The 14877-nt window shown below is 37.2% G+C and overlaps 1 protein-coding gene across 2 annotated transcripts; it reads right to left on the bottom strand.

The window, feature by feature from the left end:
• Positions 1-2224: 2224 nt before the first annotated feature.
• Positions 2225-11259, bottom strand: LOC140233100 (cytochrome P450 2D15-like). Of its 2 annotated transcripts, XM_072313214.1 has the most exons (7): positions 10717-11259; positions 9977-10119; positions 8692-8989; positions 7939-8103; positions 6666-6847; positions 3189-3307; positions 2225-2807 (listed from the first exon to the last, which is right to left on the bottom strand). In XM_072313214.1, exons 1-4 carry the CDS (start codon positions 11102-11104, stop codon positions 8063-8065), a joined length of 870 nt encoding a protein of 289 aa, XP_072169315.1. In that variant the 5' UTR covers positions 11105-11259; the 3' UTR covers positions 2225-2807; positions 3189-3307; positions 6666-6847; positions 7939-8062. The 2 variants fall into 2 exon arrangements, with proteins under 2 accessions (XP_072169315.1, XP_072169314.1); XM_072313213.1 differs by having other exon boundaries at positions 2225-3307.
• Positions 11260-14877: the final 3618 nt, after the last annotated feature.

The raw sequence follows: 14877 nt of genomic DNA, 5'->3' as shown, positions 1-14877 counted from the left end.
AGGGAAATCTGCCTTTTTATGTGATGTGCAAATAGACCAGGTTTTCAGAAGATGTTCGAATTCTATGCACACTTTTGAAACAAGGGTTATGCTTGATAATAATGTAATAAAATGTGCCTGCAGAGCATTGCCTGACAAAGCAACAAATGATGGGATGAAAACCAGGGGTCACATATTGAGATGTATTCAAAAGCAATGGATGATTAGCTCTTGACTATGTCATTGAGGAAAATGTATCCGTAAATTTGAATGCAGATTGCAGAATGCAAATTTGAATATTTGTTATCCCCCCCCCCCCCCCCCTTGACAGCTCACATTGTGTGTATTAGCCTCTTTCTTGCTCAAACCAAAGCAGGTCAAAATTATTGAGAGTGCCTTTTTTTCTGTGTGAAACTTCATCATAATCATTCATTCAGGGATAATGTAGGAATGATGCAAACTTGAATCAATTCCCTTCTGGTTCATGAGTGAGAAGATCAAAGTTAGCTGTCATTTTCAGGGACTTGTTATCTTTTCCAGTTGTACCAAGAATTCCCAAGACATTCCAAATACCGTGTCTGTTTGTGCCCACTTACGTTGAAAAAACGAAGATGAAAAAAGTGAATGATCTTGTAAAAATATGTTTTATAAACAAATCTTGCCTGTTCAGGTCACAATGATAAGGTGTCAGATGTTGCAAATGACAGCCCGTATTTGTACAGACGTGTAATAGAAAATCATGTAGGATGATAAAAGATGTGTAGAAGAAAATTATGTAGAGTGATGAAGTACAGTAACATTTGATGCAGGACAGGACCGTAAACATTCTTTCCTCTATGAAATGGTGAATACTGAAATACATGTATGACTACATTGTATCACTTCAAACATGATACAGTATTGTATTTATGATGCACTCGTTGTTGATGCATGGCTAGATTTACCATGTGATTCTTATTGTGTGTAGTGACAAACTCAACTTTTTTTTTCAGATTCACTTTTTCATATAATTTCATGCTATGTCAAGAAGTATCCATTCCAACTACCTTCTCTCTCATAATTCCAGAGGGAATTATTTCCTTCACAACAAAAGTGAAAAGGTAAGAAATTACTTTTATAATATAAAAAAAACAAAAACAAAGATGGTTGTCTGCAAATTATTGAGTATTTGAATACTGCCCTCTTGAGTCTACTAGTGAAACAAAGCTGTAATTTCCATTTTCTTTGTTCATTATTGTTTGATTTATCACAAATTTATTTAGACTTTTTAAAGCTGTACATGAAAAGTGTCTTTACAAGAGTGTCTGGGTGCTGTTTTTATGCAAGGAAATTTAGTGCATATTACCTTCAAATTAAAAACAAACAGTTTCACCATCTTAAAATAGTTATAGCAAGTATCAACTTCTCTTTTGCTGCAAATGAAAAATGAATATGCTTCATATTGTTGCATTTTCTTGTGGGAAATCCTGCTCCTAGTGAGTGATTAGTAGTGTTATTAGTGAAAGAGTATAGAAATAATCTTGTCTTTGCCGTTTGATAAAATGGTTCCTCTGAAAGCAGAATTCATTTAACCAAGTGATTATGTTTGTATGTTCATTACTTTCCAATATCTTCAGGAAATGCTTTTTACGTTTTTATTTCTGTGGATTTTGACTTTTTCATGACTACAGGCAAAACACTCATTTCAAGGACATTGGTAAAGTACTATGTAGTAATTAGACACAAAGACTATCGGGTATTAATTTTTACTCAAAGATTTTACTTTATATCTATCCTTTGCATGCCGTTTATACATGACGTATATGTACTTGTATTTGTCATTTAATGTTTTCACATAATCTATTTTTTTTTATACTACAGAAGAATATATCACACAACTTATTCATGAAATAATGTCAATTATGAAATTATGTATTTTATACAAATAAAGACTATTAGTCTAAATAAGAGAATGTGCACCTGTAGTCTAGCAGATGTACTATTGTAAGGTGGATATACCAAAGTGCATGTCTAATCGTTGACACTATGAGACAGTGAATAAAGCAAGGCTAATACTATGAAATGTTTTCATATCAGCTACATTCAGTTTGCTGTGTTTCAGTTTATTCCTTTTTTATGAGTCTAGCAATGAATCAGTGCACTTTATCCTGTGTATGCACCAGTCATCCATGAGAAACAAATGGCATGCATCAACCCTCTAATGCAAACACCCACACACACACACACACACACACACACACACACACACACACACACACGACACATACTAGTACCTAGTAGATTTTTACTCACGTTGATTTGCATGGGAATTATATTGTGTCCTCTTTTTGGTTCGGATACCCATCAAGTATTCTATTGTTTTATACAGTATATGGTATGCCTACAAGCAGAAGGGAATAAAATTGATCATTTGTACTCTTTTTGTTCATTGTTTTTCACTTATGAAACTTGTCCTCTATGACAAACTAAACAAATCAAACTACTGTAGAGCCAACGACAAAATTAAATTAACTCCAAAACAAGAAACATAACGGCAAACGAAGGGTCAAACACGCAGATATTCAAACACAAGGTAATTCGGAAAGAATCTCGAAAGTGACAAGAACACGAGATATTTTGTAACAAGGAAGATGAAAGGGTGAAATATAAACAAGTGCCAGTAGAGTGGACGAGTTGCTGGAATTCGACAAGTCGACTCGCTCAATACTTTAGACATGAAAGTACCATGCAGTTAATAAAAATGTTGACTTGTCGAGGACAAAAACACGATGGGTCGAAGAGAAAGAGCTCCTTTTTCGCAAGCTGCTCCCCAATACACACACGCTTTCCTGACGAGGATTAGTATAGACAAATAAGATAGATGGATGGATTACTATTACAGTGATGATATCATTAAAGTTATTCCTATCATCATCGTCATCACTGAGAGACGTAGTAATGGATAGTATCACTATAGACTATAAGATTATACGGTGTAGGCCTTTATGCCTATGTAAACATGGTAAGGGAAATCTTATATTAATTGTAGAAAGAAGAGATAATTTTAAGATAAGGCAATAAATTCCTGCATCATGTTACTGACGAGAACTGAAGGTGACGTGAAAGACTAAATGTCAGATGAAAATGGGCACCCTCCTTCAAGATGCGATTTTGTGAATTTAATATTCAGTCTACATGATTTTCCAGTAATCATAAGTTGAAATCGCTACCTATGGAAAACGGCAAGAAGTTATTCGGTTGTTTGATGACGGCTCCATCGGCGCCTATGAAACGGTTCGGATCGAACCGATCCGGGTCAGGCCAAAAATCTGGATTTCGATGAATGGCCCTGCAGTGCAAACAAACAAACAAACAAACAAACAAACAAAATACTGATAAAGATGACATTTCGTGGGGGGGGGACGAATATGACGAAATATCGCCATTATGCAAGGGGCAGCTTTATAAGCTCGAGTCGCATTGCGTCCACACCATGCATTGCGGAATTATATGTCTTTTTAGGAGTAAGTTGGCGTTTAAGGTGATACTTAGGAAAAAGCAAGAAATGTGAAAAAATTCTAGCTTGATAAATTCGCATGATAATCTGGAGATGTGGTCTAGACTATGCCAAGATCAAGATAGGGAATACAACACAAAAATCTCTAAACTCGGAATAAACGAGAATCAACAGTCTAAAAATTGTAGACATCAAACAGAATTGGCAGAGTACCAAAATGTGATGCCATAGCCATTCATCGCCATGGAAACTGGTTCTTTAAAAAAAAAAAAAAAAAAAACACCTGGCCCGAGTGTTTATGCGCGCACCTGTTATGCAAATTGTATATATTTTTGTGATATAATATCAGCTATCTAGAGTATGTTCTACACAACATGGAGCTCAGGCTACTTTCTACTTATGTAATTCTTATTCTATTATGGGGAATATTAATGCAGTGTTCTTACGTGTATACGTTTGATGAAATTATCGTGTAAATCTCATGTTTCACAGAGCTATTGAGTGAATAACCTGCATATGTTTTGCTGATGTGGATGAGGTCACACAAGTAATATTATCAAGGAAATAACTTTCATGTGTTTCGATCAATGTTACAAGAGTCATGAAATAGTCAACAGTGAATGGGGAAATCCACCTTGAAATTTAGTCTGTGCGAAGAGAAGCAGAAACATTAGAGGATTAGGACGGTGAAAGCTTGATCAAATTCTGACGAACACTGAGAAAGTTATGATTTCTTGTAGGTGAGATCATCCAAACACAAACTGGCAATTCTGTAATGTCACAATGCGAGCTCATCCCCCATTTGCTTTCGTGCTATGAAATAATTGTCATTTTCAAGTCCAGGAAATTTCTAATCATTTATGAACTCTTAGTATAATAATTGCAAATATTTTTTTTTTCTACACAACCCCTTTAAAAGAATATTATCAGTCCCTTTAAATGAATATTTTAACATTGATGACCAAAAAAAAAGGTTTTCATGGAATTTTATGCAGAGGGAAAAATGTATCGTGAGCTCTCGTGCTACGTCATGGAGTTGCCAATTCGTGCCTGATTGATCACAACTTCAAACATACCTATCTTCATTCTAATCAGAATATCCTCAAACTTTCACTGTCCTCTTCCTTTAACACTTCCGCCTCTATTCACAAACACTGTTTTTTAGGATGGGCTTTTCACAAAATAACTCTTCTAGAGGTTTTATATTCTGTGTATGTAGATTTAAAGGTGTGGTGTAGCTTTGGGTGATATAGGGCTTTAGGTTTTTAACTTTTTTGTAAGATATTGAGAAACCACTTACGAAATATGAGAGAGCATACAATTCTAAGAGGTCCCACCTTTTTGTGGGATATTATTTTGGATTATTCTTTTGGATATCTCGGTCATTTTAAAACTGATTTTCATGAAATAAACTTTGATTTCCTGTTAGAACTGTATACTTTTTCATAATTTATAAGTATTTCCTCATTATCTCACAAAATAAGAATGAAAATAAAAAGAATCTAAATGTAAACTAAAACTAAATGTCAACCTATTGATGACCAATCTTTTTAAAGGTCAGCAAATAGCCAGAGTCATATATGTAGAGCATTTATTTTTCGTATGATTACATTCTTTCCCTGACCATTTGCAAAATTTCTCAAGAAAGGATGGAGATTTAGTAAACACTGGACTCGCAGGCACAAAGTATTCCTTTGTTTTCCACATGACATAGTCTTTCCTACTCTAGATAATATGCCATGAGAAAGGATGAAACAATTTTGGCTGAGGTAGAGAAATTCAACGAGTAGTACAATGTTCATCAGTGTGAGGAGACCACTAGTCTTGGTGCAGGGGTCATAGGTTGAAGTAGTATTCATATCATTGGTCAAGGATATTGAATGTTTCAGAACCAGAGGGGCCTTATTGCAAATCTTAGTGTACTGACATAGTTGCATGTGAACACACCATGTATGAACACCCTTCTAGCATTAAAAAAAGGGAAATCTGCCTTTTTATGTGATGTGCAAATAGACCAGGTTTTCAGAAGATGTTCGAATTCTATGCACACTTTTGAAACAAGGGTTATGCTTGATAATAATGTAATAAAATGTGCCTGCAGAGCATTGCCTGACAAAGCAACAAATGATGGGATGAAAACCAGGGGTCACATATTGAGATGTATTCAAAAGCAATGGATGATTAGCTCTTGACTATGTCATTGAGGAAAATGTATCCGTAAATTTGAATGCAGATTGCAGAATGCAAATTTGAATATTTGTAAAAAAATTTGAATATTTGTAAAAAAAAAAAAACACCTGGCCCGAGTGTTTATGCGCGCACCTGTTTTCAACCCAAGCGATAACAAAAGACCATGACATCATCACTTCGGCATTCTATTGACAAAATGAGCTAAACGCAAACATATAAAAACGTTTGTCACGTTTCTGCAAGTATCATCACCTGTTACAACATTCTTGTAGACAAAGACGTAGTATGCAACACATTGAAAGTAGGGTCCCTGCAAAGTCTACCTGTCAATACATCTCGCCGTTCGGATTACAAAGGTTGGAAGAACCACCGTGGGATTTGTAACATGATATTGATGATCTTGCCATGATTGTTAACATTTGCTACATCTGGCTGTTTGATATCACATTAACATTATTTTATTCAAGATATGTCGATTCAAGATATGTTTAATTCAAATCTTGTATCTAATTCAACAACTAATAATCTATGTCTTTATATGCCAATCAATGCAGACTCAATTGCGGGCTTCAGATCTGCGACGCGAACGCTAAAACAACCACGACAACGCTGTCTCCCGGGCTGGACAATGGAAACGGCCGTCTTGCGCGTGTAAAGAACCAATGGGTTATAACTCCTTTAAAGAACACCATTTTTTTTTTTTTTACTTAATTAACGTCGTCTTAGCGTTCGCGTCGCAGACCTAAAGCTGGTTGATGTCTGTCAACATTATTTTTCCTCATTCGGTATTCCGGAATACATACCTATCGAATTCTATCCAGCCCAGAAATTCAATATTGTGTCTTAAGCTGTCAAGAGAAGCATATAAATGCAATGATTTGCGGTGTTTAAGATGTAAAAGCATGATCCTGTGTGATTTTCTCCTTTTTTTTTTTTTTTTTTGGGGGGGGGGATGTTTGTTTTGTTTATCTATTCATATTCATTCTCCGAAAGGACTTACCACACGTTGAGATACACGTTCCAGTCCTTAGATATGTGAAAACCGCACAATTCGGTGTCGGTCAGGGCTTTGTGAGGTACCATCGGGGCGACGCAGGCAAGCCGCTGAACCTCCATGACAGCCGCCTCGGTGTGCTGTAGCTGCGCCCGGTGTGACCAGAGAACAGGTCCTTGTGGAACCACCTGGGAGTTAATAAGAGGCCATTGTTGGTGTTTTGAAAATTAATGTTACTTGATATCAAATCAGTTTTATCAGTTCTTTCTATTGATTATCATCGTCCGTCATGGAGGTTATTCTTTTTACATCGTTTGTTTGCTTGTTTCTTTGTCTGCTCTTAATATCTGTCGAAATTTAACGAACTGATTTTCTTGAATGTCGTAAAAAAGGAAGGGAACACCCGGAGGGAATACAGTATTACATTTTCGTACTCTCTTCGGATCATTATCCCGGTCCAGTATCTTTTTCTTTTTTTTTTTTCTTTTTTTTTTTTTACTGGAAGATGCGTGCACAGTAATTAAGACGTTATTCACCCTACAGTGGCTTAGTGGAGGTTTGTGCTCTGCGATTGCTTCAAATGAGTTTCTGAATACTTTATGATGTAACGTGCGTTAAGAAACGTGCGTCAAGTAACATATATTGCCTAAAATACCCAGAGTGAGGGAGAAAAAAAAAAAGGCTCGTCTTAATATCTTAGAAATAAATTTGTAAAACACTTTGCTTGGGCTATGTTTGATACTGTGTTGCTTGTACTAAGCTGAATATTCCATAACTTTCATTCAGCATTCCAGGATCATTATTCCTTTTCATTCATATTATAATTAGTGAAGGGGTTAAACAAAAATGAGGAGCGTCATTTATGCATGGTACATTTTAAAAATTCATCAGAAATCCTACCGGCTTTACCAATATAATCACATTAAAATCTATCACAAAATACCTTGCCTATCTACGATAGCTGTTTGTGGCGCAACGTCTAGTAGGGCCTAATAAGCTGCGCCTGCCTGTTTTGATTGCAATCGAACTTTGTAACACGTATTTTGAAAACATCATTTTACTTATTTTTCAAGAGTTTTAATGTCATTTATGCGTCAATCCAACGAGATATCTTCAATTTTATTCTTCTATGCATCCAATTCTCCCCCCCCCCCCCCCCAAAAAAGAGAAGAAAATCATCATTTTCAGGTTCTAGGAACGATAAAAATGAAAGAAAAAGGTGTAATTTTCGATGACATGTAACAAAGACAAGCTTGTTAAGTAAAAGAATTTCATATACTTGGTTAATCTCGTCGTGAATTCGTTTCTGGTATTGAGGATGCGTGATCAAGTAGAGCAGAATCCAAGATAAGGTGGCGGAGATCGTGTCCGTTCCGCCGACGATTAGGTCCACCAGGACTAACTCAAGGAGCCCGTGGTTGAAATTCGCGGGGTCTTTCTTCTCCTGTACGAGATAGGCATCGATGAAGTCATTCACTTGCGAATCATCTGCATTAATAAATCGTATGTTATTTTGTTTTTTTTTTTTTTTTCGTCGGTGAAAGATCAGCCATACACAGATAAAAGAAAGAACAAGAGGAGAATATGATGATATTAACAGCTGGGTTAATTTATTCAAATCAACTCATGAAGACAAAAATTTCAGGTCTAAAGTGAGACCGTTGCGAAATAAAAGACGATGCCTATCACATGAACACTTCATGCATATCCTAGTTCAACTGCGTCTATAATAAAAATACACGAGTAACTACTACACAACAATCAAAATATTTATAATGTTTATGATACTACTACTACTATACTACTACTAATGATAATGAATAAATAAATAACACTTATATAGCTCTGCGCTTAGGTTTTCAGATAATCCCTTTAATGCCGTGTTTATTGAAAATCATCGAGAGTTTGAACCAGCTGTGCAAGGGACCATGCTTTGCCTATAGCCCTCAGACAAGTCTGCGGGATCGAGCGTTCAAAGAAACGACTCTTGATTTAAACATTTTCTAGCGTATAAGCCATCTCAAGTCTTTACCTAGATTCAGTCGTCCCTCACGCTCTTTAACCTCCCGCCGCAGAAAGTCCATGACTTTGTCCCACGACTGACGGACCGTCCTCCACCTCGTAGAGTGCTTGACAACGTGCCACATCAGTGGGAAAAACATGACGAGAGGGTCGTCGCGGAAGAACATTAGGTGCCTGATGTTGCCCATGAGTTCGTCGTCGAGCTCAGAGTCGAACTGCAGACGACGTCCGAACAGGAGCTGATTGCCAATGTTGGCTGCGGAGATGTAAAGGCAGGATTGAGGATCGAATGAACGGCCATTTTTTGACTGCGAAAAATGAAAAAATGGAAATTACATTCCCTGATGTTAGAATGATTATCATTCTTTTAAATTTCATAACTTTTTACGACGATTGAATAGAAAAAGCTTGTCAGAACTTCAGTGATGACCTGCTAAAAGTCGTGGTTATTCTTTATCAAAGTGCACTGGTGCAATACCTGGCAATCTCGCTATCCTCTAAGAGGAAGGGGTCCTTTTCAAAACAACAGCGAATGGCTCCCCAAGTATCTCGTGCCTATTCAAGGGGATCACTGTATCGTATCGTATAAAAATTATCTTCACAAAAAATGTCATTGTCGACATAATGTCCATGTAACGTTATAAAACAAAGAAAATTGCTCGGTCAGAGAAAATGATTGCAACAATTCAAATCATCAAATCCGCTAATATAACCTTTGGACAATGTTGATAGCACGTGATTGTAGTGTAAATTGATGTGATATCATCCGAGCGTTTCTTCTTATTTATTTATTCATTTATTTATTTATCATTAATTCATTCATTCGTTTTATCACATGAAAATAATGTTCTGGATCTGTTGTATCGAGGTCCTTTGGACATGTAATGTGATAATTTCAAGTTGTCGTGAATAGAATTCTTTTGTAAGGTCTGGCTGATATTTATAATGCCGATGATATGCTCACCGATTGATGTTTTCCATTGCGTATTATCATACACGTGGTTTTCGAGTGTTCTGTGTAATCTTGATAACAATTAAAACGCTGCATGTTTAACAAAGGTCGTGTGACAACTTTGGTAAGTTGCATTTCCCTACAGACGCCGTAAAATCCTTAAAAAAAATCCTAAAGGGTTTACCAACATTAACACAGTAAATTTTCCAATCTGAGCATGATGTCTCAGTTTTGCACAAATTCAAAATCTGAACATAGACGTCTGTATTCGATGCGTTCATTTTGCCAAACCTTCTCTTGTGATAAGCTTTCCATTTAATAATCAGCTGCAGGTGGAAATTACCATGAAGTGTGAGAGCAGCTCGTTTGCTTCATCCAGGATGATGGTTTCCAGGGAAACGGATCCGAAACCCACGCCGCGAAAGGATGCATGCGCGAACTTTCTCTGAGTTTGCCAAGACCGACTTACGGGGGCGCTAAATATCCCTGCAAGTGAGAATATCCCGTTGCAATGTGCACTGTGATGTCAACTGAAGTCGAATAGGTGCAGATGTTTTAGTTATGTTGATGAGAACTTCTATACAAGTGATATTTTTATTGACCCGAGTTTTGCGTTTACACTTTCTTGCAAGCCAGATGGAAGGGAAATTATTTGATTTATATACATGTATTTTAAACAGGACTTATACACTAGCCAACAAACACGTTATGATGAGCCTAAAATAGTGTGCAGTACAAACACGTTATCAAACATGGATATAATTAAATACTGTAAGCTTGCACGTATATATAATGTTACATTGTTAAATGTATTCTTCTGGGCCCCATTTCATAAAAAAAAAGAAAAGAAAAAGATTTTAGGATGACAACCGTCCGATGCTGCAATGGCAACTTCCCATAGCAACAGTCAATCGATGCTGGATTAGTGTCATTACCATGGCAATTGCCATTCCACCAGCATGGTGTTGCTATCATATCAACTTTTTATGAAAATGGCGCCGTGATTTTTGTTGGAAGGTATACAAAAAAAAAAAAATACAGGAATTATACATGCAGTTCTTTCTTTGCTGATGACCATCTTACCGAAACGCTTTGGATTCAGTTCGAAGAGCTGCCTGGCGACGGGTCGGTCGCCGATCTCGATTGCTCGCTTGACGGCGGCCTCCCTTACAGCCACCATCCCATCGACGAAGACCGTAGTCGTGAGCCCGACGAGCAGTGAAAACACCGCGCCATATTTGCCGTGCCATGCCTGTGTTTGCACCAAGAATTCGTCGTTCGGCTTCAGCGACAATGCGTTGCCGAACAGCGAAACAGCACCGGAAACCTCAGGGGGAACTGTGCGGTGACCATTGCCGCTGGCCTTGCCCTTGGATCGTTTCGCTAAGACATACAAGGCCAATAGGAATGTGACGCTGAAAACTAAAAGAGTAGGCAGGTCATGTCTCATAATATCATACCACGGATCCATCGTGACATTCAGGAGACTCACCACAGGGATCTATGACACTAACAGGATAAAACAACCTCAATCAACCTGGGTTCAGCAGATACACGAAGGTTTCGATGTAAAACTGAAATAAATATGATAATCATTGGTCCGCTGTGTGTTGCGTTGTGGGCAGCGGCACGTGACTCATGCCATTGTTGAACCCCCCCCCCCCCCCCAAAAAAAAAAAAAAAAACAAGCCCAAGGCGCAGTATGACCATTTTTTTCTTTTTATGATACAATGTACCTGTAAAACAATTTGTGTTCATTGTGTCAATGCCATTCAATTCAATTCAATTCAATTCAATTCAATTCAATTCAATTCAAATTCAATTCAAATGAGATTTTATTTCCAATATCACCTTTTTTGTTAATACAAGTTCAAGAGAAAAAAAGTACAATGTATACAACAATACTAGGTATACGTATATACATATATGAAACTAATGTTCCAAATAATTGTGTTATTTTGAACCAAAATGATTGCGTTAGCCATTAGCTAAAATCCTAAGGGTGAGCAAATGAAGCCGATGATATGTGAACTGACAACGTATAAGAAGAGATTGCGAGCACAATGTCGGTAGAAATTTGTATAGTCTCTGTGCATAAAGTGTACATGAATTAATGAGTTCATTATACGCACACACGTACCCGTCACACAATCATATACATGTTTCGCACATGTAGCCCAATATTGCAGGCGGGCCTCGGATCGTGTGTGTGTGTGGGGGGGGGGGGGGAGGGGGTAGTATTAAATAGTTGATTTAGGCAAGGGTCAAATATTGTCCCTTCACTCTCCCCCTTTCCCCCCTGTCTTTCAAAAGAGTGTGGGAGAGTGGGGTTAGGGGTTGTGAGGGGGCTGCACACCCCCCCCCCCCCCCCACCAACGCCGGTTCGGTGGTCCCTTTGTAGGTCATTCAACATGGATTCATACGTCCGATCTAAGTGTGAGCAGATAATTATGAATAAAAACCTAATTCAATATGCATCGAACAAAGTTCATGTTTTTCATTTCATTTATTTCATTTATTTCATTCCTTCTTTCTTTTTCGTCAAACATAACACGAAATGTATCAGAAGATATAACATAGGCATGTATTCGACTTTACATGGTAGATTATGCATACCGGCAAAATACAAAGTTATGTTTGGAGGAAAAAAAAAGAACTGAGAGGTTCACTGAAAAGCATGCTTGTAAATTGTGAACCACTCAAAGGATTCTTGTGAATACATTAAACTTTTTTTTTTTTTAAACAAAGACAGGAGAGAACAAGACAGTAGAAACACAAGGACATTACATGACTTTACAGTAGGGTATACCATGGAGCTACTGTAGCTCCATGGGTATACCATGACAGTAATAAAACACAAAAGAATAATGGGAAGAAAGGAGAGAAAGAAAAAGGAAACGAAAGGAAAAGCCAACACGCTGAACATCGGGATCAGAAGAGGGAATTGAGGTGCTGAACAGGCGGTATTTATGTTTCACAGGCGGTATTTATGTTTGCTAATCCCGACGTTCGTCTGATTATAGGGAGGTGAGACTCACTCACCTCTCTGGTGTGATTTTGAATTTCTCATCACGAGAAGCGGGTTACTGTGCAAACGCTCTCTGTATTAAATGCAAACGCGGTCTATAGAGTATTGGGAAAAGATATAGGCTTACACACTGTCTGGCAACATGCATGAATGAGTGTTGAACGTGTCATTTTATACATATCCGGATACACGTCACAGGTGCTTGAGAGCCCCCCTTCGATGACAACATTGCGTGCACGTCATGAACAGGCTAAATAATATTACCGAAATGTCAACATGGAGCTATAGACTCCATTATTGCATATCTATCATTATCATTCTCTCTCTCTCTCTCCTCTCCCCCCCCCCTCTCTCTCTGTTTGATAAGCCAAGGTTTAGCGGACACTTGCAATAAAGATTAATGGTTTTATGGTGCTTGCAGTGAATAAAGAAGGAATAACTCATAGACAAAATACAAACAATAAATACAATAATTTTCTTATTATTATGTGGGAAAATGAAAGCTGACATCACGCTATATGATATACAAGGAGTTTAAGCCTATTACCCAATGTCGTTGCCTTCAATATGGAGTTATAGTATCCCAGATAATGGTGATGATCATATGTATTGGTATTTGTATTCATTCACATTCCAAGAAACATTAAAGTACATGTGTCATAGTAATAGTATAGAGAATATAGAAAGAGAATACACGGATCATCATCTATAACATACAGTAATTATACCGATAAAACAAAGTGGAGAGGTCTACTGGGAATCTTAACTTGCAAGACGTAGACCCTCTGGATTTATCAACACACGCACTCTGATTAAAACCAGCAAGTCAGCGAATTTCATGAAGAAATGGAAACAAACGCTAGAACATATGTTTTTGTATGTATATTTTTTTACAAATACATACAGTGTATCTGCAATTTTGTTCTGACTGTAATTTTAGACAAAATTAATTACTGCAGTCAATATGATTAAAAAAAAAAAAACCACGCAATGAGGTATCTGATGAAATCTTTAAGAATCAAGCATACTTCTTTTTTTAAACAAGTGATTTAAATCGATTAGGAGTAGCTGCCGTTTTTTATTATTTTTATCTAGATAATTCTAGTCTTTTGGTTCTGCGAAAATGCATTTTTTTTCTCTAGAAAATGGTGATCAAATCATATGTATGATGATGTCATCCCAGATATAGCAGTAACCGCAAAAGAGAACATCTTTCAAAACAATTCGGTCATCCGTGAGCTGTTGTGGTTATACTCGACCTTCATCACGTGAATGCGGGCAGATGTATAATTACGTCTATGGACAAATTGTCGCGTGACACTGAATCTCGAGCGTTGATCAAATACAATGATCACGTCGATGGAGTTACACAATGCATAGAGTCGTCGTGAATTGAGTGTGCGTAAAATTTGATGACACGGTAAGGGGAGATCGAAGTGAAATCTATACAGGAAGGGCCCCGCACAGACTTCTTAAATTACTTACTGTCAAAGGAAAGTTTAGGTCATACAAACTGTACTCTATCACACGCACACATCATAAAATACCCATGCAAACACAATAATACTGTAATACATGTATGCTCATATTTTTATATCTAGTGTTGAATCGTATACGATGAAGGTGGCGTTGATGATTAAAACATATCAAACTTTATCAGTCATTAATTTGTTTATCCTGTTACTAATATTAGTTACACAGATTTGATAAGGATAGTACGTATATATGATTATCATTACTTCTTGTTGTTGTTGTTGATATGGTTATCGGTTCCTTCAGCTGATTCTATCCCCATTTTACCTATTGTAAGATGTCCATTTCATGTTATTCATTATCAATCTGCTTCTCTGGTTATGCGCAGTTATGACAAAATTCCTATCGAAATTGCGCAATATAATGCACAATCATTATCATACTATTATTACATCACTATCGGCCATCAACGTCATCGGACGTCACAATTGCATATTGAAGAGGGAAAATGGATTTCTGAGACAAACATCAAAAACTCGTCAATATGGTTAAAGGTTTCTCTGCCTGCTTTCAAATAAGGTATCCTTTCAGCAACTCCAATGCCTGTATCCATTCTATAATCCGTTCGATCGCTCGAAATTTTCCTCTACAATGGAAGAGAGCAATATAATGGAAAGCTGCAAACGCATTTTATTTGAACAAATGCACTGGGCCGTGTAGTCTCCATGGTACGACCAGGGAGG

This window comes from Diadema setosum, chromosome 9 (genome assembly GCF_964275005.1).
Source record: "Diadema setosum chromosome 9, eeDiaSeto1, whole genome shotgun sequence".
In the NCBI taxonomy this organism is placed as follows: domain Eukaryota; kingdom Metazoa; phylum Echinodermata; class Echinoidea; order Diadematoida; family Diadematidae; genus Diadema; species Diadema setosum.
This window is presented reverse-complemented; position numbering and strand designations above follow the sequence as displayed.

Coding starts and splice junctions, on each gene's coding strand:
- LOC140233100 (XM_072313213.1), bottom strand. CDS start 11,104: ATGGATCCGTGGTATGATATTATGAGACATGACCTGCCTACTCTTTTA. Junction 10,120..10,716: donor ACTGAATCCAAAGCGTTTCG/GTAAGATGGTCA, acceptor TCTCACTTGCAG/GGATATTTAGCGCCCCCGTA. Junction 8,104..8,691: donor TGAGGGACGACTGAATCTAG/GTAAAGACTTGA, acceptor TATCTCGTACAG/GAGAAGAAAGACCCCGCGAA.